Source organism: Humulus lupulus, chromosome 2 (assembly GCF_963169125.1).
Source record: "Humulus lupulus chromosome 2, drHumLupu1.1, whole genome shotgun sequence".
Taxonomy (NCBI): Eukaryota; Viridiplantae; Streptophyta; class Magnoliopsida; order Rosales; family Cannabaceae; genus Humulus; species Humulus lupulus.
Window position 1 is genome coordinate 247,318,685 of NC_084794.1, and position 24,944 is coordinate 247,343,628.

The following is a 24,944-nucleotide window of genomic DNA, read 5'->3' on the forward strand; positions in this document are numbered from 1 at the left end:
CTCATTCTTATTTTGGTTAGGAAATCTAAGAACTTGCACATAAGTTTTTGGCAAGTATGTTTCTCCAAGGTTTAGTCCTTCCATTCCTTTCATTTCTCTTTTTCTTCTTTAGACTCACTCTTTTTCATAATGGTTATTAGGAGTGTTCCATAGTCCCAACGCTGCCCACATATCCCGGTAACTTTGGTAAGGAAAATAGGATAGAATCTATATGTTATATGCTTATGTTATCTTATGTTTTTATGTTATGAAATGTGTTATGTTATATATGTATGTAGGCTTGGGCATATGACCCATATGACTAACAAGACCCCAAATAGATTATGGGCATATGACCTACTTAGCTAGTAGGACCCCACTAATCTAATGGGCATATGACTTGTTTGGTCTATGGGACCCCAAGTAATAATGGCCATTATAGTATGTGTATGTAATAAGTGTTATGTTATGTCTTTATGTTTATTATGAAATTTTATGTATATGAAGTATGTGTTAGATTTTCCTTGCTGGGCATTAGGCTCATTCCTTTTTGTTTTATGTGCAGGAAAATAGCTATAGTGGCGGTAAGGTTCGTGGATGCTTGGAGATTGTGTATCGATGATGAATGGAGTCAAGGAGTCGAGAGTTCGATTTCGAGGATGTAGTCATTTCTTTATGGTCTTTATATGCATTTTCCGCACTTACTATGTAATCCCTTTATTTTATAAATCATGTTATGTTTTGTTTTTCAAACAATGTGATCCCATATCCTTCTTGGTATTTATGTAAGTAACTCTTATTTCTATAAGTTTTCTAATAAAATTATGGTATTTTCGCAAATGTAAGTTTTAGTAAGAATTTGTATGTATAGTTTCGTTAATGGTCCAAGAGTCTAGAATAGTTGGGTCATTACACTCAGTTTATGCAAAATCCTTTAGCTTCACATTGGAAATCTGTTTGTCGTCTTCTTCGATATCTTAAAGCCACATTGGACTATGGTCTTTCCTTCCAGCTGAGTACCTCTCTTGATCTAGTAGGTTTTTGTGATGTGGATTGGGCTTCGGATCCTGATGATAGGCGTTCCACTTCTGGCTTTTGTGTTTATTTTGGCAGCAATTTAGTATCATGGGCATCTAAAAAGCAACATACAGTATCTCGGTCTGGTACCGAGGCTGAATATAGGAGTTTGGCTAATCTCACTGCTGAATTGTCTTAGCTGTAGTCTCTTTTGTCTGAGCTCTGCATTCCTTTTTCTTCTCCTCCTTTGGTTTTGTGTGACAATCTCAATACAGTTCTTATGGCAGCAAATCCTGTTTTGCATGCTCGCACCAAGCATATTGAGCTGGACATGTACTTTGTTTGGGATAAAGTGGCCAGTAAGCAACTTATAGTGAAGCATGTGCCTTCGGTGGATCAAACTGCAGATGTGTTTACTAAGCCTCTGTCTGCTGCTCGTTTTCATCTTTTGAGACACAAACTTAGAGTTGTTCTTCTACCTACTCTAAGTTTGAGGGGGGATGTTAGGATTAGTTAGAAATCTTGTTAGTAGTTAGTTATTAGTTCTGTTGTACATCTCACTTCTAACCTTGTGTATATAGCTAACCTCTCTAACTAATCTCTATATATATACCCCTGTAACTATCTTATTGAATTAATGAGAATTAGTTCATTTTCACATTCTTTTCGTTTATACAATACATACTACCAACACCTCCAACATGATTATTCAATCTTTACATCTTTCTCCAATTTTAAAATCCTTCAATAACAAAAGATTCATTACTTGGATTTTTACTAACAATTGGTTTGAAAAGATAACACCACAAAAAAAAAATACATCATCTTTTTCTATGCTATATAGTCCAACCAACTATAATCTCCAAACCAATGAGGATTAGTCCACATTTTCTCTTAGGAAAATCATGATTTCGAGGTTGGCAAGGACCCATTTTCATATAATGTCTTCTAACTTGGTCTCTAATATTTGGATTATAATTCAAAATTGGCATTCTTAAATCTGGATGTGTGGGAAGATCTCGGTTACTTGATTTTGCATCATTGTTTGCTTTCTTTCTTCCAAGAAATGGAACCTTTAATTTTCTTTTGAAATGTTTATTCATTTTTGTAATTAGATAGAATATATCAAATTCAGTAAGACTTATATAAATATATATATATACTAAAAGTTTAAAACATAAGTATCAAATTGAAAAATAATAAGCTTGTATTCAAGAAAATAAAAATAAGTCAGTTAAGGAGGGATGAAGATATAAAAAGTTTCATCATTTCCTTCATAAAGGAACTCAAATGCATAATAATTACACAACATATTCAAGCATAAAGCCTACAAATGTAATGAAAATAAAAATGTAATGAGCTAGTTGCCATTCACCATAAAGACTATATGTTTGATGACCAAAATAGCCAACGTGAATAAAGCTTATTTGTGACTTGTTCTATATACTACATTGTTAATAATATAAGTTTTATTATTATGTAAGCGTAGTTTAGTCTTTTAGCCTCTCATTATTTTGGCTATATATTTTGTTTCTCTTGTACTCTTATTTTTATCTCTTTCGACATAATGAAAACCTAGACTCCATTTTGATTCTCTCTCAAATCTCCTTTGTCTATTTTGCAAAATTATCATGGTATCAGAGCAATGTTCTTGCGTACCCTCGATTTGGTTGTGCTAGGATTACAATCTCGGTGATTTGCATCAATCTTGGGGATTTCGCACTTTGTTCTATCTATTTGGATTTCGATTGTCCGTCATGGTTGGCGCAAAAGATGATTCGCTTCAGTCCATCAATGTGCAATTGAATGGGCAGAATTATTCGTATTTGAATTATGTTATGAAATTTTTTCTAAAAGGGAAACGTATGTGGGGTTATGTTTCTGGAACTTCCACGAAACCGAAGGACGATAAGGATGAGAGCTTTGCAAAAAAGTTGGATTTTTGGGATGCCAACAATTCAAAAATCATCACTTGGATCAACAACTCGGTTCAACAATCAATCGGTATCCAATTGGCGAAATATGAGACAGCGAAGGAATTTTGGGAGCACTTGGAAAGGCTGTATACACAGTCTAATTTCGCAAAGCAGTATCAGTTGGAGATTGACATTCGGGCCCTTCAACAGAATAGCATGAATGTTCAGGAATTTTATTCTGCTATGTCTAATCTGTGGGATCAACTTGCTTTGAATGAATCAGCGGAGTTACGAGCATTTGCCCCTTACATTGCTCGAAGAGACGCACAACGTCTGGTTCAGTTTTTGATGGCTCTTCGAGATGAGTTTGAAGGTCTTCATGGAACAATCCTGCATCACAATCCTCTTCCGTCGGTTGATTCGGTGGTTAATGAGTTGTTAGTAGAAGAGATTCGCTTGAAGTCTCGTGTTGATAAAGGGGGGGCGGAAAAGGGGATTCTTCCTTCTCTGAATCCCTCTATCTTTGCAGTTCCTCATCGGCCATCCTCCAACAATCAACACAAGACTCAAGCCAAGGTTTTCTATGATGAATGTAGTTTTTGCAAGCAAAAGGGACACTGGAAGGCTCAATGTCCCAAACTGTTGAACAGGGCGCAATCACCGAATTAGTCTCCTCACTAGAAATCTGGCAACCAACCTCATCGACCTCTTCACTCTATGTCTTCGAACATGGAAACTATTGTTCCACCTGAAGATTCTGGAAATACTCCAAGTACCTCGATTGCTACACTCACAGAGCAGTTTCAGAAGTTCATTGCCTCACAGCCACACGCCATGTCAGCCTCCTCACACATAGGTTTTCCTTCTAGTAGTACACCAGGTATATCTTCCTCTTTATGGGTCCTTGATTCTGGAGCTTCACATCATATGTCACCTAATTCCAATTCCTTCTTGTGCATTAAATCAGGACCCTCTGTACTGATGGCACTCCCTTGCCATTAGGAGGGATTGGCTCGATTTGCACTCCAAAAATGTCATTCTCTAATGTATATCATATTCCAAATCTTACTTTGAATCTTGTCTCTGTTGGTCAATTATGTGACTCTGGTTTCTCAGTTATTTTCTCTAATTCTTGTTGTTATGTGCAGGATCCTCATTCCAAGAAGTTGATTGGGATAGGCCGTAGGCAGGGGGGGCTTCACATTTTAGATGAGCTGAGAGTTCCTGATGTTGCAGCTTCTAGTGTCGATTTGTCTTCATTTCGTTTAAGTTCGTCTTCGTCTAGTTTTTATTTATGGCATTCTAGTCTTGGACATGTATCTTGTTCACGTTTAAAGTACATAGCTTCCATAGGAGCATTAGAAAAGTTACAAACCCATGATATTTCAGATTGTTGTGGTTGCAAATTGGCAAAATTTTTTGCTTTACCTTTTCATAAGAGTGTTTCTATTTCTCTTGCACCTTTTGATTTGATTCACTCTGATGTGTGGGGGCCATCACCCGTTCTAAAAAAAGGTGGATCACATTACTATGTCTCTTTATTGATGATTATACTCATTTTTGTTGGGTCTATCTTATGAAACATCGTTCTGATTTCCTCGCGATTTATCATATGTTTCGTGCTTTTGTTAAAACTCAACATAATGTTGTTATCAAATTTTTTCGATGTGATCTTGGTGGTGAATATACCTTCAATCATTTCTCTGAATTGCTTGCTTTAGATGGTACCTTACATCAAACCTATTGTACCAATACACCAGAGCAAAATGGGGTTGCCGAAAGAAAACATAGACACATTGTTGAAACTGCTCGTTCTCTCTTATTGTCTGCTTATGTTCCTAGTGAGTTCTGGGGGGAAGCCATTCTGACTGCAGTTCATTCAATCAATAGAATTCCGTCATCTGTCACTTCAGGTCTGTCTCCCTTTGAAAAAAAATTTGGTCACGCTCCTGATTATTCTTCATTGAGAGTCTTTGGTTCCACATGTTTTGTTCTCCATCCTCATGTTGAACATAGTAAGCTTACTTCTCGTTCCGCTCTTTGTGTATTTCTTGGTTATGGTGCAGGTAAAAAAGGATATCGATGTTATGATCCTGTTAGTAAAAAAATCTATGTTTCTCGTCATGTTGTGTTTCTTGAGCATATACCTTTCTACTCTATTCCATCGGACACCCCCAATCTACACAAATCTGATCTCACTCGTATTGATCCATTTGATTCTTGTACTGTTGATACTCTTAACTCTGTACATGTCGGTTCTCAGCGTGTCGAAGTCCCTTTTGTCCCTACTACTGCCCAAGATGCTTCTAAGATTGTGGATCCTGCTCCTCCTCCTTGCTACCCTCAAATAATTCGTAAGTCCACACAGTTACCTGATTTTGTCTACTCCACTTATTCTGATTCTTTCTCTTCCTTTTTGACTTCTATTCACCAACTCTCTGATCCCTCTTCCAATAAAGAGGCTATTCTTGACCCTCTTTGGCAGCAAGTAATGGCCGAAGAACTCTCTGTGTTGTATAAGACAGGTACTTGAGATATTGTTCCTCTTCCTGTGGGGAAGCGTGCTATTGGTTCCCGTTGGGTTTACAAGAACAAGACTAAGTCTGATGGGTCAGTAGAGCGGTACAAAGCTCGTTTGGTTGCTAAAGGCTTTGCTCAGAAGTATGGGATGGATTATGAGGAAACTTTCGCTCCAGTTTCCAAACATACCACTATTCATACTCTCATTGCTGTTGCGTCTGCTCGACAGTGGTCCATTTCTCAAATGGACGTTAAAAATGCCTTCTTGAACGAGACTCTTCAAGAAAAAGTTTACATGGTTCCTCCACCAGGTGTTCCTCATAATTCAGGAGAAGTTTTCAGATTGAAGAAGGCTCTTTATGGGCTTAAACAAGCTTCCCGAGCCTGGTTTGAAAAATTCTCCATCGTGATTACTTCTCTCGGCTTCCACCCTAGTGCACATGATTCAGCTCTCTTTGTTAGGTGTACTTCTTCTGGCTGCACTTTATTGTCTTTATATGTTGATGATATGATTATCACCGGTGATGATACGAATGGGATAACGGAGCTGAAAACGCACTTGACTCATGAATTTGAGATGAAAGATTTGGGTTCCCTACGGACTTTTTAGGGATAGAAGTAGCTTACTCTCCTTGTGGCTATCTTCTTTCTCAATTCAAGTAAGTACATTGCTGATATTCTCGATCAGGCTCGTCTCTCTGATGCTCGCACTGTTGATACCCCTCTTGAGCTTAATGCCAGGTATTCTTCATCTGATGGTGTTTCCTTGTCAAACCCCTCTCTATATCGCACTCTGGTTGGTAGCTTAGTGAACCTTACTATCACCAAGCCAGACATCGCTTATGCAGTTCACATTGTCAGTCAATTTGTTGCGTCTCCCACTACCGTTCATTGGGCAGTTGTGCTTTGTATTCTTCGATATCTTCGAGGAACTCAATTTCAGAGTCTGCTTTTTCCATCTACGTCTACTTTAGAGTTACGTGCCTACTCAGATGCAGATTGGGGTGGTGATTGTACTGATCACAAATCTACCACTGGTTTTTGTATATTTTTGGGAGATTCTCTTATTTCTTGGAAGAGTAAAAAACAGACTATTGTCTCTCGATCATCTACAGAAGCAGAATATCGTGCCATGGCCTCCACTACTGCTGAAATTGTTTGGTTGCGTTGGTTACTTGTTGATATGTGTGTTATTCTCTCAGATCTCACTCTGATGCATTGTGACACTGTTAGTGCTATTCAGATTACTCGCAACTCCGTTTTTCATGATCGCACGAAACATATTGAGATAGATTGTCATCTTACTCGTCATCACTATCAGAATGGGACCATCACTTTACCATTTGTCACTTCCGCTATGCAGATTGCCGACTTGTTTACAAAGGCTCATACTATTTCTCGTTTTCGTTTCTTAGTTAGCAAACTCTCGATGCTTCCCGCAAATGCATCATGAGTTTGAGGGGGGATGTTAATAATATAAGTTTTATTATTATGTAACGGTAGTTTAGTCTTTTAGCCTCTCATTATTTTGGCTATATATTTTGTTGCTCTTGTACTCTTATTTTTATCTCTTTCGACATAATGAAAACCTAGCCTCCCTTTTGATTCTCTCTCAAATCTCCTTTGTCTATTTTGCAAAATTATCATATATTACCATGGATTTTGGCTCCATATTTATAGTCTTTACCTTAACAGTAGAATACTAATCAAGACACTTTAGAACATCTCTACATCAACAATAATATTAATAAGAATGAAAAAATTGTTTAAATTTATTAAAAAAAATAATTTAAATTGGGAATACCTCAACTCGATTGATAAACAAGAATCTCCAATTATGTCCAATACTTGCGCAATATATCCCAAGCTAAAAATCAAGGTTAAACAGGATTAAGAATTACAATAATTGGAAATATACCCTTGAGACAAGTTCATCATATTTAGCTTAAAATTCTCCCACTAGAAAAGTAAGGATGAAGATGTCATCATTGTAATATCTGTTTTCCCGGAAGGACGATTTCGTAATTTTTCCACTGTGTGTATCTTTGTCATTTTGTTTTCTTTTTCTTTGATGAAATATTTGATATGTATGATTTCCAATGGCGATAAAATTCATAGTTTTTTATGTTTAAATATCTTGGAAATGTTTGTAAAATTCCGGCATGAGCATAATGCCAAATAAATAAATAATGACTCAGGTTAAAGTTATTATTTATTTTATGAATATTATTATTATTATAAGTATAATAATAATAATATGGTATGAGTTTTTTTATTTATTTTTTATGAGTTATTATATTATTATTTAAATGGATTAAATAATAGTAATTATAAGCAATTATGAAATGACAATAATGTCCCTATTTTTTGGGATTTGTTGAGAGATATTTTGAGGACATTTTATGATAAACAATATCTCAAATATCTTATTAAAATTTGTGATATAACGAGATATTATTTATTTTAATTGTTTAATTTTTTAAAATAAATGAAAAATCCCTAGTTTTGTGGGAATTAGAGGAAGAATCGTTCAAATATTAACCAAGTTATCTTTCACTTGTTTATTCTTGTTATAAAACGATGAAGAGAGTTCTGAGTGAGAGAAATCGTGCGAAGCAAGCTAAGAGAGAAAAAGAATTGTTTCTCTCACAAAACCTAGAGAGAGAAAGGATAATTTCAGGTTTGGTAAGCTTAGGGAAAATCTGGGTTGTTTTGATCATTTTAGATGCATTATTTATGATCTAAGGAAGGGTTTTGATGTGACAAAATGACCTAGAAGTGTTGTTTTCGAAATCCACAATTTTTCACCATTAAAGTTAAGGTTCTTGGAGGATTTCAGATTTGAGAGTGTTTACATAAATTTTAGGTGCATGGAGGCGTGTGTACAAGCTTAAGGGACTCCAAGGTTTAATTTGGATGTAAAAAATTAGATCTTAAAGGCTTACAACGCAAAGTGCATTTTTTTGCTCCATTTTTTGCAGTACACCAGACTTGGAGAAGAAGACTTCGGAACAAGGGGTTACATACATCTTTTTGGGATGGGGTCTATTGTTTTGAAGTTCTGGACACAAGGGGATCATTTTCCAAACAAGAGAAAATTTGGAACGCAGCAAAAACTCAGCCCTAGAGTTGTCGACCCGGAGAAGAAGACAACTTCGGCGATAGCTCCGACAAACCCGATCTAGGCATTTTAAGAGGTTTTTTTTTATTCTTTTTTTGTTTTAGATTCTACATGATAATTTAGAGTGTTTGGTGAAGTTTTGTATTTTTTTGATAAATCCTTGATTTATTATGAATTATTTAAATTTCCTTAGGAAATAATTATGAAAATTACATAAGCTGTTCAGAAAATTCTGGGATAATTTTTATATGATCTGTGATTGATACCAAACTATTCTGTATGCTTAGATTGAAGATTTGAATGTTTTTATAATTTTCTTAAATTTATTTAGTTATTTCTTTAATAAATTATAGAAAATACCTAGGCTAATATAAATGGCTCAGAATAATTATTGTTAGTATGTTTAAGGGTTAGAAGCTATTTTGGGAAATTTGGGATAATTATTTACTGTTTTATTATTTATTTTGAATTATTTGAATTAAAATGGGTTATCTACGTAGATAAATTATAGAAAATAACTTGGTGTTGCTAAAATTATTGTTTACTGTTTGGGCACTGTTCTTAAGAAGTTAAAATGGTATCTTAGTGTCTGGGACTGATTTAGAACTATGTTAGATTGATTGGTTATTTTTGATTAATTATTTGGTATTTTATGCATGTAAAAAAAGGGTAATTTACGCATAAATAATTACAATAATTTGTATAAGTTTCTTAGTTGTTTAATCATGTTTTATAATCTGTATAAATGGTTAGGAAGCATGTTAGGTTCTAGTTTGGGTAATTGTATTGAGTATCCAAATATTTTGGGAATTATGTGTAATTAAAATGATAATTATTGAAAATAAAAAATTATAAGCAAATAATTAGTTTAATATGAATTTATAGGCGTAAACATAAACTTAGAAGCTGCTTTAGTAAATTTTGGTCATTTATTTGATTATTTGATTATGATCTATTTGTTTTTTGCATAAAGATGATAAGAAATGTGATGATTATTATTATAGGTTGTAATTTTGTGGTGAAACCTTGATGTGTTTTATAATTGTGTTTAGAGTGTGTCATTGTATTGTTGGATGTTTAGGATCTAGTTCTCAACAAGGACACTCAGTGAAGGGTTCGAGGTAGAACAAAAGAATATTTTTTTTTTGCAATTGAGGTAAGAAGAGTGGACATTTGCGCACAGGGTGTATGTTTAAGCATACAACCTTGTTCTTGGTTTTTATTAATTTACGTTATGTACTGTGATTGATTACTGTACACACTTAGTATTGTTAGCATGAGAATAGTGCTAGGGTTTTCGCTGCTTGTCTGAGCATAGCACTTGCAGGTACACTAAGAGCTTATCATTGGTGAGTACAACTTGTGGTAAGTGAATGCCTCGTTGGGATAGATAGTATAGGGATAGAAAATAATTGGGGCTATAAATGATGCCCAAGAAAAGGTTAAGGCTTGGGATTTTAGCTTTGGAATCGAGAAATGATAATTGAGGTTCGAGTTTTGGATTCAAGGATTTAGATAGTATTTTCAAGGACTAGAAAATACATTAATGATTAAGTTATGGGGAAAGTTATGTTTGGGGCTCGATTTTACGCCAGGGCTCGGGAATTGGGTTTTGGCTTAAGACCTAGGAATTCATAACTTGAGATATAATTAGAATTTTGACATGAAATTTTTGAAATACTTTAATAAATAAATTATTACTGGGAATAATAATTTTCTAAGTTTAATTGGGTGTGCAGGAGAGGTATTTTAGTCATTTTACCACGAGGGTTCGGGTTTGGGCCAAATATCGGGGATAGGAATATGGGTGATAAGTTTGTCCTTTAATTTTTTTCTTATAAGATGTAGTATGATTATAAGCTAATTTATGTGTCCCATTTGGATTTATAGGATCTAGAAGTGATCTCACTCACAAAAAGGAAAAGTCAAGGTAATGAAGTTTTGTACCAAGAGTAACTTAGATTATATGTTGATTCTTTTGATTTTGTGATACATATGAGTTTATGATATGCTTTACGATAATATGAATACTACTTATGTATGCAATTATGTTTATGCCTTGCTAGGGATGCAATTTTTTTTTTATGCATCTAAGTAACTATAGTTATGGGTGATAATGTGTCAGAGATGTGGTATGTCCATATCACAGGATAGTCCTCGTTGAAGTGTGCGGAGTTTGCCATGTAGAATGAGAAGTGATTATTCTCCTGATCATGGGATATTGAGGTTGATTACCTTCTTATGTTTAATATGTTGCATTTCATTCCTTATGGCTTCACTTATGTGAATTGAATTACATTATGATAGATGGGATGGAGTATTAGATTAGGGTACCGAATCCGCCAAATCTTATGATTATGTTTATAAGTTTTATGATAGGTTAAGATATTAAGATGCTTGTTATGCCCACTATGAATTATATTATGTTGTGGCCTAGCATATACTTCTATATGTTTTGCTTCCTTACTGTGCATTTTAGCTCATTAGTTACTCTCTATGTGTACAGGTAATGCTATGGTTTAATAACTCGATGATGATGAGCTAGAGGGAATCTCGTCTGCATATGCATACTGTGACCAATTGTCCTGTTGGCTTAGTGGGGTGTCCTAAAGTCTACCACACATGTTTTTAAGTCTTTTAAGTATATTATGTTTTCAAGCAAGTAAAGAAGGCCATTTGGCCAAGTACTTTATTTTTCAATGTTTAAAGACTATGTTTTGTTTTTAAAATACTAAGATCTCATACTCACACATGCTTAACTTTGGTATTGTGGTGTAAACACTTTTTATTACGTTTATGTATGTATTTTTACGAGTTTAACAACCGTTTATGAAAATATTTCCTTTCAAGAATGAGTTTACCAGTACCAAAACACTGTCATATTCTAGTGAGTCAATCGTGAAGAATTTCAGGTCATTACGAAGATAATGGTCTTCATGACAGCAAGGGCCTAACACTTCCATGGAAAAAGTTGTGATTATTGAGGTTCACAGGTAACGAATATTTAAAACAAAATCAAAGCTTTGGAGCTTAAAGCATGATTAGCCATGGTGGTCAACGTAAAAGGAAGAGACTCAAAATTGATAGCATGCTCTGATACCATGTGAAATGAAAGCTTTTACGAGAATTTTTTGAAATGTATTCTTTAGTGAATGAATGAAAGTTTTACAAGTATAAATACTCAACTAAGCTCAAATTTTTTTCAACAAACATCAAAACAAAATGCTAACTAACTAACTAACTATTCAACTAAATGAACAAATACATATAGCACTAATTAATTGTAACTAATAGCTAACTACTAACAAAAGGAACACTTATCTCAATATTGTCATTCATTTCCTTTCTTAGAATCCAACCCCTTCTAAGGATTAACCATTACCCTTTTATAAGGATTTTTGATAAATGTAGAATTACATAAATAATATTTACTTTTGGCACAAGGAATGTACAAAAAGGAAAATTTAGCTTCCTTTATTTGACAACACGATCTCACAACTTGTATGCACAGGTAATGGTGGTTGATTTGTGTTTCTAACAATATTCTGCAAGGCAGGGTCATGCTAATGTCATACACCCTGTACAATATCAACGTGATCTTAGGTATTTGTCCAAGAAATTTGTGGCATGCTCTTTGGGACCACTATCCTTCTCACTTTTGTGATCATCTTCCTTTGAATAAGACAATTACCTTTTTACATGCACACTTGATCTCCGTCTTACGACACTCTTGGAAACAACCAATGGACGAGTGAATTCTTTCTTGTTTTCTTCCTCCAGACGAGTTGGTATTAGGGATATCAGTTCGTTATATTAGTTATTAGTTTAGGTTCTGTTTATTCTGTTTAATTTGTATTTTAAGTCCTTTATGCTAGTTCAGATTATTGTATAAATACACCTACTATACTCATTATTATTCATTCAATAAGATGAAAGTTTTCTCTCTTCTCTAAATACAATATAGTATCAAGAGCCATACCTAGGTTTTCATCTTGATTCCTATTTTCTTTCTTAAAGTCTTCTTTTCTCTGCATTTGCCGATTCCAACAGTAATTCTCCGCCATATGTACTACTCTAGAAGACTCCATCACTCCTAAATCCTAGCATGCTAATCCTTTTTGTGATGATTCTCCAAGTCAGAATCCCTCTCAACCCACTGCCTCCATGGATAACCAAGCTAATCCATACTTCTTACACCATTTCAAAAACCCTAGTAATGTTCTTGTTTCTCAAACCCTTACTGGTCCTAACTACACTTCTTGGAACCGAGCCATGTATCTTGCTCTTTCTATCAAGAACAGGCTTGGCTTCATTGAAAAATCCATTTCCAAACCTCCTGCATCTGAAGCTACTTTTTATAATGCCTGAATTTGCAACAACCATATCGTTATGTCTTGTCGCTTAAACTCGGTCTCCAAAGAAATCTTAGTGAAGATGGATTTGCTACTCTATTGATAAATTCAAATTACTTATGGAAATGAAAGAATCTTAATCTCTATGAAAGTAAGCATTAAAACAAAGTATCATCAATTTCAAAAACTCAAGAAAGTTTATTATAGATCTGAAAGTATACAAGAAATGTTAACAAAAACTTCATATATCTAAAGTAAAGAATATAGTCTGATTGTACAAAAAAATTAAGAAATATACAAAAATCAGTGAAAGAATAATTCTAAAAGCAAAACTTTGACAGAGAACACTCTTTGAGCTCCCTTCAAAGACCTGACTAAAATCCCTTTAGCTGTTGTCTGATCCAAGCTTTTGCTTCCCCTCTGATCTTCAAAAACCTAGTAGAGATCGTCAGCTTCTTCTTCAACCTTTTACTTGCACCTACAACACAAAGCTAAGACCAAGAACCAAGATCTAGGGTTTTTCTATCAGAGTTAGTTGATTTTGTTCTGCTCAATATTTTATTTATAGAAAGAATGATAGGACCAGGTGACATCTCACAGTCACGTGTGAACTGCCAGCTGGAAAAAAACACTGTTAGTTAAACTAAACAACTAACCCGTCAATTCAATATTAACAACTAATAATATTGAGATAAAACAGATCGTAGCATAGACATAACAAGATGCATAATTTTTTCCAACCAAAAACAAGATCTAAAAATTGACACCAACACTTAGTCAGAATAATCTTTGTTCAAATTGCTTTCGACATTTGGCAGGATCTCAAGAATCGCTACCATCAAATAAATGGCCCAAAGATCTTCTGCCTGAGAAAGCAACTAATGAATTTGACCCAAGATGATCAATTTGTAAGTGTTTACTTTGCTCAACTAAAAACAATTTGGGATGAATTGTCCAACTTCACACCTATGTGTACTTGCCATAAATTTTCTTGGAAAGGACTTACTGCTATCAATGACCACTATAGCATGGAGCACTCCATGTCCTTAATGGAATTGAGTGATTCTTACTCTCATGCCCATGGAAAAATCCTTCTCATGGATCCCATACCCCAACCAGTTGAGTCTTTTCTGTCATCTTACAAGAAGAGAGTCAGAAATAAGTCATTCCCTCAATCTTTTGCTCCCCATGACACATTTTATTCATGCTGCACTTGTTTCCAAAGAAGAAACCTCCAAGAAACCACAAGAACCTGTAATGACCCAACTACTCTAGACTTTTGGACCATTAACGAAAACTATACATAAACACTAATTCTTAATAACACTTACAAGTGACAAGATCATAACTTTATTAAAACTTAAAAAATAACAAAAGTCAAACTTATATCAAATTGAAGTTAGGATATGGGATCCCATTGTTTTAAAACCAAAACATGACATAATGATAATTAAAAAGAGATTACATAATAAAACCCAGAAAAATACATATAAAAACCATAAGAACAAAACTACATCCTCAAATTGAAACTCTCGGTTCTTTGAATCCATTCCGCCTCAATACACATTCCCCAAGCTTCCAAGAACCTTTCCGCCACTAGAACTATTTTCCTGCACATATAAATAAAAAGGAGTGAGCCTAATGCCCAGCAAGGAAAATCTAACATATAGCCATATACATAAAAATTCATAATGCAACATAAAAACATACCATAACACTTATGTCACATACATACTATAATGGCCATTATTACTTGGGGTCCCATAAACTAAACAAGTCATATGCCTATTAGATTAGTGGGGTCACTACAACAATCTAACTATTTAATGACTCTTTTTAATGACCTACACTTGTGGTGAAGGTCATGAAAATTTGTAGAGCATATTTCATGTCCGTTAATGAGGGTCATGAAATATTATATATCATGTCCCCCTTTACAAGAGATATAATGTAATGTGGGTCATTATATATAATTTTTAAATTTTAAATTTTATATTTTACATTTCTGTGTACTTTTTAAAAAAAATAAAAAATAGGCCAAAGAGCGACATGAAATAATCCCTGTGCCCGCGCGCCCTTTCCCCTACCATTTTCTGAAATTTTTGTTCTTCTTTCCCGCTACACCATATTGCTCTTTCTCTCTATCTTTGAAATGGCAAAGAGCCATTTTTTTCTGGCTTTGAAATCTCCCTAGATACCTCTGCTTGTCCTCATCTTTGTACCCTCTTCGCCTCTACAATAGAAGTCCCCACGATCACCATTCGAAGACCTCCCATTTTCGGATTCAACGGCATCTTCATCTCCCCACGCGGAGTACAACATTCCTTCATCGGAAGCAAAAGAAAAACATAAGTCCGAACATACCTTTACGTTGATTTTTCTCTTAGATTCTGCGTACCAAACTCATGTAAAATGGTTTTGTTGTGTTCATAGTGTTGTGTAATAAGTTAAGGAAAAGAAAGAACACACCAAGAACCGGCCAAAGTAAGAGGTATATATTCATAGATTTACTTCGTAGTTTACGGTTCCGATTTTATATTTTCATTTCCTAGGATGGCTATGAATTTGTGGGGCATTTATATGGATTTAATCTGTGTTTTGGGACTAGAAACCATCATTAAATGGTTAGAAATGGTTTAATATGATAAGGCTTGAAGTTTGTGATGTTTTGGTGATGGGTGATGAATGGTAGAGGCGGACATGGAAGTTGGCTCCATGGAAGTTGGCTCAGTTATTAGAGCTTGGTTGTGAGGGGTGCCATGTTTATCTCATTTTTCTTAAGCCATGTTAGAACTTGAAAGGGAAACCGAGAGAGAAACAAACGAAGAACACTTGGTGTTATTGAGGGTACGATCGGGTCCAAGGAGTTAAGAGCAAGGTGAGTGTTTTTTCTTGGGTTTCCATTGAAGATACAGACCTTGAACACGTTTATTTAGTCTCTTAATCCCTTGTAAAAGAAAGCAAAGGAAAGGAGAGATGATCTTGGGAGTTCGGTACAAGAATAGTAAAAAAAAAAAACGTAAGTCCGAACATACCATTGCGTTGATTTTTCTCTTAGATTCTGCGTACCAAATTCATGTAAAATGGTTTTGTTGTGTTGATAGTGTTGTGTAATAAGTTGCGGAAAAGAAAGAACACACCAAGAACCGGCCACAGTAAGAGGTATATATTCATAGATTTCCTTCGTAGTTTACGGTTCCGATTTTATATTTGCATTTCCTTGGATGGCTATGAATTTGTGGGGCATTTTATATGGATTTAATCTATGTTTTGGGACTAGAAACCGTCATTAAGGGGTTAGAAATGGTTTAATATGATAAGGCTTGAAGTTTGTGATGTTTTGGTGATGGGTGATGAATGGTAGATGCGGACATAGAAGTTGGCTCCATGGTTGACGTGGAAGAAGAGTTAAGGTCGGTGGTGGTGATGGGTTGGTTGTGATGGCCAAGAAGATGGTTGTGGTGGTGTAGAGGAGAAGCCATGATTGCCTTGCTGTTGAACCATGGGGTCGGGCAAGGTGTGAGAGAGAGAGGCTGAAGGTGTGTGTGAAGATGGTGACCATTGGAAGCCTTTATGCATGTACCTTTTAGTTATGGCTCAATCCCTATTTGCATATTCATATATACATATATGTATGTTAAATTTATATTTTACATATTTATTGATTTGATGATTTAGTGGCTGATAATGGTTCGAGAATTTTGATTGAACAAGCTATTTGATATCTATTAATATGTGCATATGATGCAACTTGAATGGTTATTTAACTTTTCTTTTTTGTTATGTCTCTATTTGTTTGTGTAATAAGTAAAAGCTATCACTGAAAGAAACTTGGTTTCTTATTATCGCCAAGGCTATTGATTCGATTGTTTTGCAATAGCAGCAGAGTCACTTGTAAGATGGGAGTCGATTCTCTATTTAATGAATTGAGCAGCTCTAAGATACTGTTTCACTCAAGAGCTTCTTTACTGCTTAATCTGCAGGAAAATATATAAATATGGAAAATGAAACTAGTTTTCTTTATGTTAACATACTAAATGCAATTGGTTGTTTCGTTAATGGTTTCAAAATCAAATAAGTCATTTTGAATATATATATATATATACCTCTAGCTTGGTCAATATCTTTGGTTAAAAGAACACTACTTTTCATTGTTGTTTGGTGGGAGGAAGAAATAGATGATTGCATTGTTTATTATTGTTGAGATTTTGTGTTTGTGTTTATGATTTTTCATGGGTATTTGCAAACTATTGATTTTGACTTATAGTTTTTCAATATCTTGATTTGGGGTTGGAGCGGTTTGCTCTGTTGTAACTACTCTGTTCTAGTATGAAGATAAAATGATATTTTATCAAGACAATTTGAAGTGGCATGATAATCTCTTCCTTTTCCTTTGTAGAAGTTCTTCTTAGCTAAAGGTTTATATATATATATATAAAGATTGATGTTGTTGGGCACTGAGTGAACACTTAAAATCTATAGTGAGTTGAGAATTTCTTTAGGTATTGAAGTGATAATGTTCTGTACTATATTATATATAGTGTGTGATTGATGGTGAAGATTGTTGAGAGAATTGAGGGTGTAATTCTTTTTTTTACAGTGGACTGACTAGGGAAACTGTAACCTTTTTGTCAATTTACTATTTATTCTTTGTTTTGTTTTGTTCTTAATTAGTTGTTGGTTTTGGTTTTCTACCCGCGAATAATCTTTTCTTATAAGTCAACTTGTGTTTTTTTTTTTCGCTAAAACAAACTGATGATTTTAGTTGCAAACTGATGATTTTTAGTCAATATGATGCAACAACTTGAATGGTTTAGTCATATCCATATAACATCACCATTTTCATCATGAGCTTCTTTTTTGTGTTTTTTGCTCAAACTGATAATTTTAGTTGCAAAAACATCTGTTCCGGTCTCTGCTCAGTGAAAGTGCTATCAACCATATTCTTTTGTTTAATACAATGCACTATATATTTATATATTAATTAACAAATAATAATAATAATTGTATTTTTGGATCTCAAACCTAGTTCAAAAACTAGTTCTATCTGTTGAAGGGAAAGTTTAATTTGCCTTTTCTTATAGTGATGAGTCTATATACAAATTCTAATTGGAAGTATGTATTCTTTCAGTTGTAAAGCCTAGTATATGCTCTCTAGAAATGAACGAATTGTTGAAATTATGGATGTGTGTCTCTCTTTAATATTTGTTCTTCTTTTCTCTTCAGGTGAATTACTTGCACAGCCATGGACTTGCCCATACATAATTGAAGCTGGAAAATGTGCACATATGCCCAGTGGATAGACATATTAAAGTAAGCACCATATTTTTACTGTAGAATTGAAGAATGCATTTTCTTCTACACTTTATGATCTTTTTAATAAATGGATTACCAACATCCAGCGGAATTCCAGCTTTTTTCTTTTTTTTACTAGTTTGGAGCTTCTTTCACCTCTTGTCTCTGTAAATTTTTTTATCAAAAGGCACAGAATGAAGCGACCATTGGATGTTGGTACTATTGGCTCCTGATGCATATCACATTCGTTTTTTGGATTCGGTTAACGCACCAATGTCCAATCGTCCACAAATTGGAGAAACAATCCTTGATGCTTATGCCAAATACTTCAGGGCTAACAAACAATCAATCCCAAGTGAAGTGAATTACTGAAATCCATTGGTATGCTTTTACAAATTTTAATTTTAGTTTATACTTTGAATATTCAAATTTTATCAAGTTATTAGTATAATTACTTAAATTTTTAATTATTAGTGTCCACAACAACCAAGTAACAAGGAATGTGGATATTACATAATAAGAATGATGAAGGACTTGGTTCAATCTAACAATCGGTCTACCTATTTGAATGAAACGGTATGTAAACTATGTATCAAATATTATTAATATTAAACTTACACATTTTGTCACTTTAATTAATATATATATTATTATTTTTTTGCAGCTCAATAACAAAAGACCATATTCACAATCAAAAATTGATGAGATGCGAGAAGAATGGGCCAAAGATATGCTACTGTTCATCCAAAATCATCAAATTTAGGCCCCTAGGCTTTTTTTTGTTGTTGAATAGATCAGCTTTCCCATTTTGTTATTATAGGTGTCAACATCTAGCCATAGAGTGCAATATTTGTTATTTTGATTATGTGAAAATATTTGCAATTCCTGTTTTTTCTATTAATATTTAGCTAAAAAATATTTTCTATTTAATAAAATATTTTAATTTAAGTAATTATTAAATATATAAATAATATATAAGCACGTTTCTAATATAATATGATTTGAGTATATTTGTTTAAAAAATAACCTGATTTGAATATATAACAAAAAAAAAACCTCGTTTCAATATATATATATAGAATAAAAAGACAATAATAATGGAGGTATATAAGGTCACTTGGTGGGTGACATTAAGTTTTATTTAAATAATAATAATAATAGTTAAAACTGATAAAATAAAAGGGGTACACATTTAAGGTCGCCCAAAGGGCGTCATCAAATGGAGGTATATAAGGTCACGTGGTGGGTGACATTAAGTTTTATTTAAATAATAATAATAATAGTTAAAACTGATAAAATAAAAGGGGTACACATTTAAGGTCGCCCAAAGGGCGTCATCAAATTGAAAAGAAAAAAAAAAGTAAAAAACGCATTTTCTCCTTAATTTATCATGTCCAATTTTGTTGGTCATTAAAAATGCACATTTAATGTCTCCTGCTATAATGACCAACATTGTAGGGACATTAAAAATATTTCATCACCAAAAAAAAATGTCATTAATGACCCTTTTTGTAGTAGTGGGTTTTGCTAGCTAAGCAAGTCATATGCCCATAATCTATTTGGGGCTTGTTAGTTGTATAGGTCATATGCCCAAGTCTACAATCATACTTAACATAACATAACATATTTCATAACATAAAATCATAAGATAACACATAAAAGCATACAACATATAAATTTTATCCTATTTTCCTTACCAAAAATACCGGGATATGAGGACAGAGTTAGGACTTTGCAACACTCCTAAAAACCATTTATAACAGGGTGAGTAAATTGAAGAAAAGGGATGAAAAGAATGGAAGGACTATACCATTGAGAATATACTTACCAAAAACTTATGTGCAAGTTCTTAGATTTCCTAACCAAAAATAAAGAATAAGGTTAGAAGGTTGAGTAGAAGACTATGAGAACTTAAATAAAATAATATCAATTAAACTAGAGTGTGGAAATACCTTGAAGACTTATAAGACCAATCTAAACCTTGAACCGAAATGCTATAAAACCTTACTTCCCAAGTGTTTGATAAGCTTATGATGATCAAGCTTATAATTCCCAACCCAAGTGTTTACACTCTCACACTCACCTAGTAACTTGCAACCTCTGAACTTAGAGTAATAGATGAATAATGGCTGAGTACTAGGTCCTATTTATAGAGTTTAGGAATGAAGAGATCTTCATTTAACTTGAATAAAAATAATGGCTTTTTAAGTGAAAATAATTTGAATTATCGTTTAGCAGAGGTTGAAGACTCGTTCAAAAAGATGCTAGACTTATCAAGAGTTTGAAGGTTTGAATGGAAAACAATTTTGAAAACTTTCAAAATGTGCTGAGAGGGGCGATATATCGCCCCCTGTAGGCGATATATCGCCTGGGCCAGTATGCCCGAGGCAATCGTGCAACGTTTCGTGTTTTTCGTATCTTCGTGCTGCGATATATCGCCCCCTATAGCTGCGATATATCGGCATACACTGATTATTTTAAACACGAAATTACACATTTTTAGCTTAATTTGAATTGAGTAAACAACCTTGACTAAGCCCTTTTACGTTTTCAAAGTTGCTGACTGACCTTAGAGCATTCAAATTTTACCCTTAATAAATTTAATCCTCAAAATACTTAATCATTAATAACCCATACATAACATGTGCTATTATCTAATTGGTTCTTATCTAAACCTTATAATATAACAAATATTACCCTGAATATCAGTCATATTAATCAAACCTTAGTTTAAAATTAATATTCCTAAACTATAGGTTAAACTTAGAAAATCTACAAGTACTACTATGAGTGTCCAAATATATCCCGGTCTGAACCAAAAATCCACGGTTATAAAGATAATACTACTATCTAACTTAGCTAAGTAAAGTTCTTGGACTCTATAGAACCATTTAAGAAATTCAAGCCTCTGCCCCCACAACATTCTAGAAATCAGCCTTAATACACTTACTTCAACATTCCAGGCCATACCACAAAGAGATGCTTCAAATTACATGGCTATCAACCTGATTTCCGCTCCAAATTTCATGAACAACATGCTTCTAATCAAGTGTTTAATTCAGAAGCTCCATCAACTCCAACATCCTTTCTTTCAAACGCACTTGTGTCCTTCTTTAAACAATTAAATCCATGGTAATATAATTATTTTCTCATTTTAGTGTCTTCACAACTTGCTCACAACACAATCCTAAACACTAGTTCTGATTCTTCATCTCTTAATCATGATGCAAGTACATGCATTCAATTTGTTGCTAAATCTACAATAAATAACACCACTGCTTGGATAGTTCATTCAGGTTCATCAAAACACATATGCTCTAATAAACTTTTGTTCAGTGCATTAACACCTACACACACCACTCTTACATTACTCGATCACACAACTATACACAGTTTTATATAGTGGTACCATCTCTTTAATTCCAAATCTAGCTTTACATAATGTTGTATTTGTCCCAAGTTTCAAATTCAATATACTCTCAGTAAGTTCGTATACTCATAATTATGGATATTCCTTTTCTTTTGATACTAATGATTTTTTAATTCGGACAACCAAACAAAAATGACGATTGGAAAGGGTGAAATCACAAATGTTCTCTACATATTTTACCTTTCCTCACATGTATCGCCTTTGTAAATAGCATTACTTCTAGAACATGGCATAATCTTTTGGTCCATTTATCTATGCAAACTTTCAAAACTCTTTCTCGTGAAGTACATTGTAATGTTTCATCTTTACATACACATATGCCATGTTACATTTGTCCTCTTGTTAAACAGAATAGGTTACATTTCACTTCTACCAACAATTTCAGCAATTCTATATTTGATCTTCTTCATTGTGCATTTGGGGTCCGTACCATATACCATCTAATAATGGTCATCGTTTCTTTCTCACACGTGTTGATGTTATTCTCATTTTACTTGGGTTTATTTACTCACTCAAAAATTTGATGTCATGCATATAATATCTGATTTTATACAGATGATATCAACTCAGTTTTCAAAAAACATTAAGAAATTCATATTTTATAGTGCCTATGAATTATTCTTTTCTCTTTACCTCTTTATTTGCTAAACTTTGCATTTTGCACAAATTTTCATGTGTAGAAACCCCCAACAAAACTCAGTAGCTCAGCGAAAGCATCAACACTTACTCAATGTAGTTCGATCCTAATATTTTTAATCCAAAATTTACATCATTTGTTGGACTGCTTGTGTGCTTACTGCTACCTTCATAACTAATCGGACACCTTCAAAAAAATTTAAACAATATTAATCCTTACGAACTAGTATATAATAAAAAACAAGATTAATCACAATACTTAACTTTTGGTTGTTTAGTTTTTTTCTCCTCTCTCTGAACTCATCACACAAAATTCCACCCTCGTGCCACTACTAGAGTCTTCATCAGCTATCCTCCTGGTTACAAAGTTTACAAAATATTGGATCTACACAACAGAAAAATCATCATCTCTCACAATGTTGTGTTCCATGAACACATATTCCCATTCTCATATCCTCATCACCATACCCAACTAGAAGACCATTTTCCTGACATAGTTATACCACACAAATCCATTACCACTACTCCTATTGCTGACTTCCATCTCATTACTATGCCACCACCGCCCAATGATCAATCTCCCTCACATATACTTTCCTCTACACCTCCAATCTCACCACCTATACTTCCTTCTGGATCACTGTTCACACTTGGTGGAGGAGGTGTGGTCTTGCGTAGTATTAAACAAAAAAGTATCACATATTCTACCATGAAAGTCGAATACATAGCGACTTGTGTAGCAGCTAAAGAGGGTGTGTGGTACAAAAAGTTCTATTCTTATCTGGAAGTGGTTCCAGACGTGGATAAGCCAATGGTTCTATACTGTGATAATAGTGGGGCGGTAGCTAACTCGAAAGAACCAAGGAGTCATAAGAAGGAAAGCATATCGAAAGGAAATATCACTTGATCAGGGATATTGTTCACAGAGGAGATTTAACAGTTATGAAGACAACTGCAGAACATAATCTTACTGATCCTTTTACTAAGACTTTGTCAACAAAGTCCTTTAAAGATCATGTTAGCAATATGGGTTTGAGGGAGATGCCCATTTGCTTTAGGGAAAGTGGAAGATTGTTGGGATTAGTGCCCTTTGAAGCATATGTATTGAACAATGTTTTATGCAATAAATAATTAAAATGAATTTTAGCATATATTGATTGTTTATTATTATTGATAAAATAATATTATATGAATATCATAAATTCTCAAATTCATTATTGTCACTATAGTCTTGTATTGTTTGAAATCTTTAGATTAAATACTGTAAGTACGGTTCACTAGTATTATGAATACATGTAATCTAGATCCGGATTACTGATGTAGTAGGACATCTTAGTGGAGGTACTTTGTATAAAGTTGTTATACATGAACGAGGGCTGATTAGTTATTAATACTTAATAATATCATTTACTTCATAAGTATTAATTTAACATATCAATAAGATGATCATATACAAATTGATCTTAATCCTAATGTTATTATGAACTCCTATTTATGTCATATGAGTTCTTTGATTCACTCGTTATGGTTTGTCAAAATGACCAGGCTGAAAACTTTTGTTTTTGGAACTCATTGATGTAAATGGCTAGGGAGATAATAAATAAATAGGGAATCTATACCTTTCCGAGAGGAATCAAATAATGGTTCTCTTAAGGGTTGGCTTTTGGAACTGAAAGGTTATTGAGCTTAAATTCATGAATCAGTTTATGAATTAACCTTCACTAGTAAAGTTAATAGTACTTAAGGAAACACGATATAATTAAAGAGATTAAACGATAATTAATTCACACTTTAATTATGAACCATTAATACTGGATTGAATTGCATACAGTGATTAAATTGATGGATATTTTTTATACTTAAAAGTACTCAATAAATAAATGTCTATAATTACAAGAGTGAAATCTAATATTTTTTGTGGAATAATATTGAGATTACAAAATTAAGGTTATTATATTAAAGATTTTTAATTAATAATCTTAATTTATTTGAGGTTGAAATTATAGGTCCATAGGTCTCCGAGATGGCTTTATCAATATTATTCAATGTAAGAGATGAAATTGGTAAAAATAAGGAAAATGACATACCCTACAAGAAAAAATGCTTTTAATAACAGCAAAAATGTGTTATCAAAACATATCATAACACTTTTTGATGTGTTAAGACCAACTATGTTATCGTAGGTCAGGGTACTTTACATAACACTTTATCATTGTTATACAGATGTGTTATTATACTATCAACGATAACATACTTTCTGTGTTATTTTAATAAATAGATAAGTGTTTAATTATATTATTTATAGTCATTATATAACACATTTCAATACTTATAAATTTTTGGTATACTCCACTTTAGTATAACACATTATTTGTGTTATATAATGAACTTTGAATAACAAAATTCTTTACTTATAAAAAGTGATATTGTAATAGATATTATAACACATTTTTTCGTATTATTTTAATATTTAGATAAGTTTAAATTCTCATTATATATTCATTTATATAACACTAATTTATTCTATTATATTTTAATTTTTTTAATATAATTAAAATTAGCTTTCTAATATATACTAGCATCATCAAATGAACTTGATTTTCAAATAACAAATAGTAAAAACATTCAACATTATATTAACAATCCACAAATTAGTTTAAAACATTCAACACTATCAT

The 24,944-nt window shown here is 33.4% G+C and overlaps 1 protein-coding gene across 1 annotated transcript; it reads left to right on the plus strand.

Annotated features, from left to right (window-relative positions):
• The first annotated feature begins 2,753 nt into the window (after window positions 1-2,753).
• Window positions 2,754-3,581, plus strand: LOC133815340 (uncharacterized). Its single transcript, XM_062248193.1, has one exon. It carries the CDS (start codon window positions 2,754-2,756, stop codon window positions 3,579-3,581), a length of 828 nt encoding a protein of 275 aa, XP_062104177.1.
• The last annotated feature ends 21,363 nt before the right edge of the window (window positions 3,582-24,944 follow it).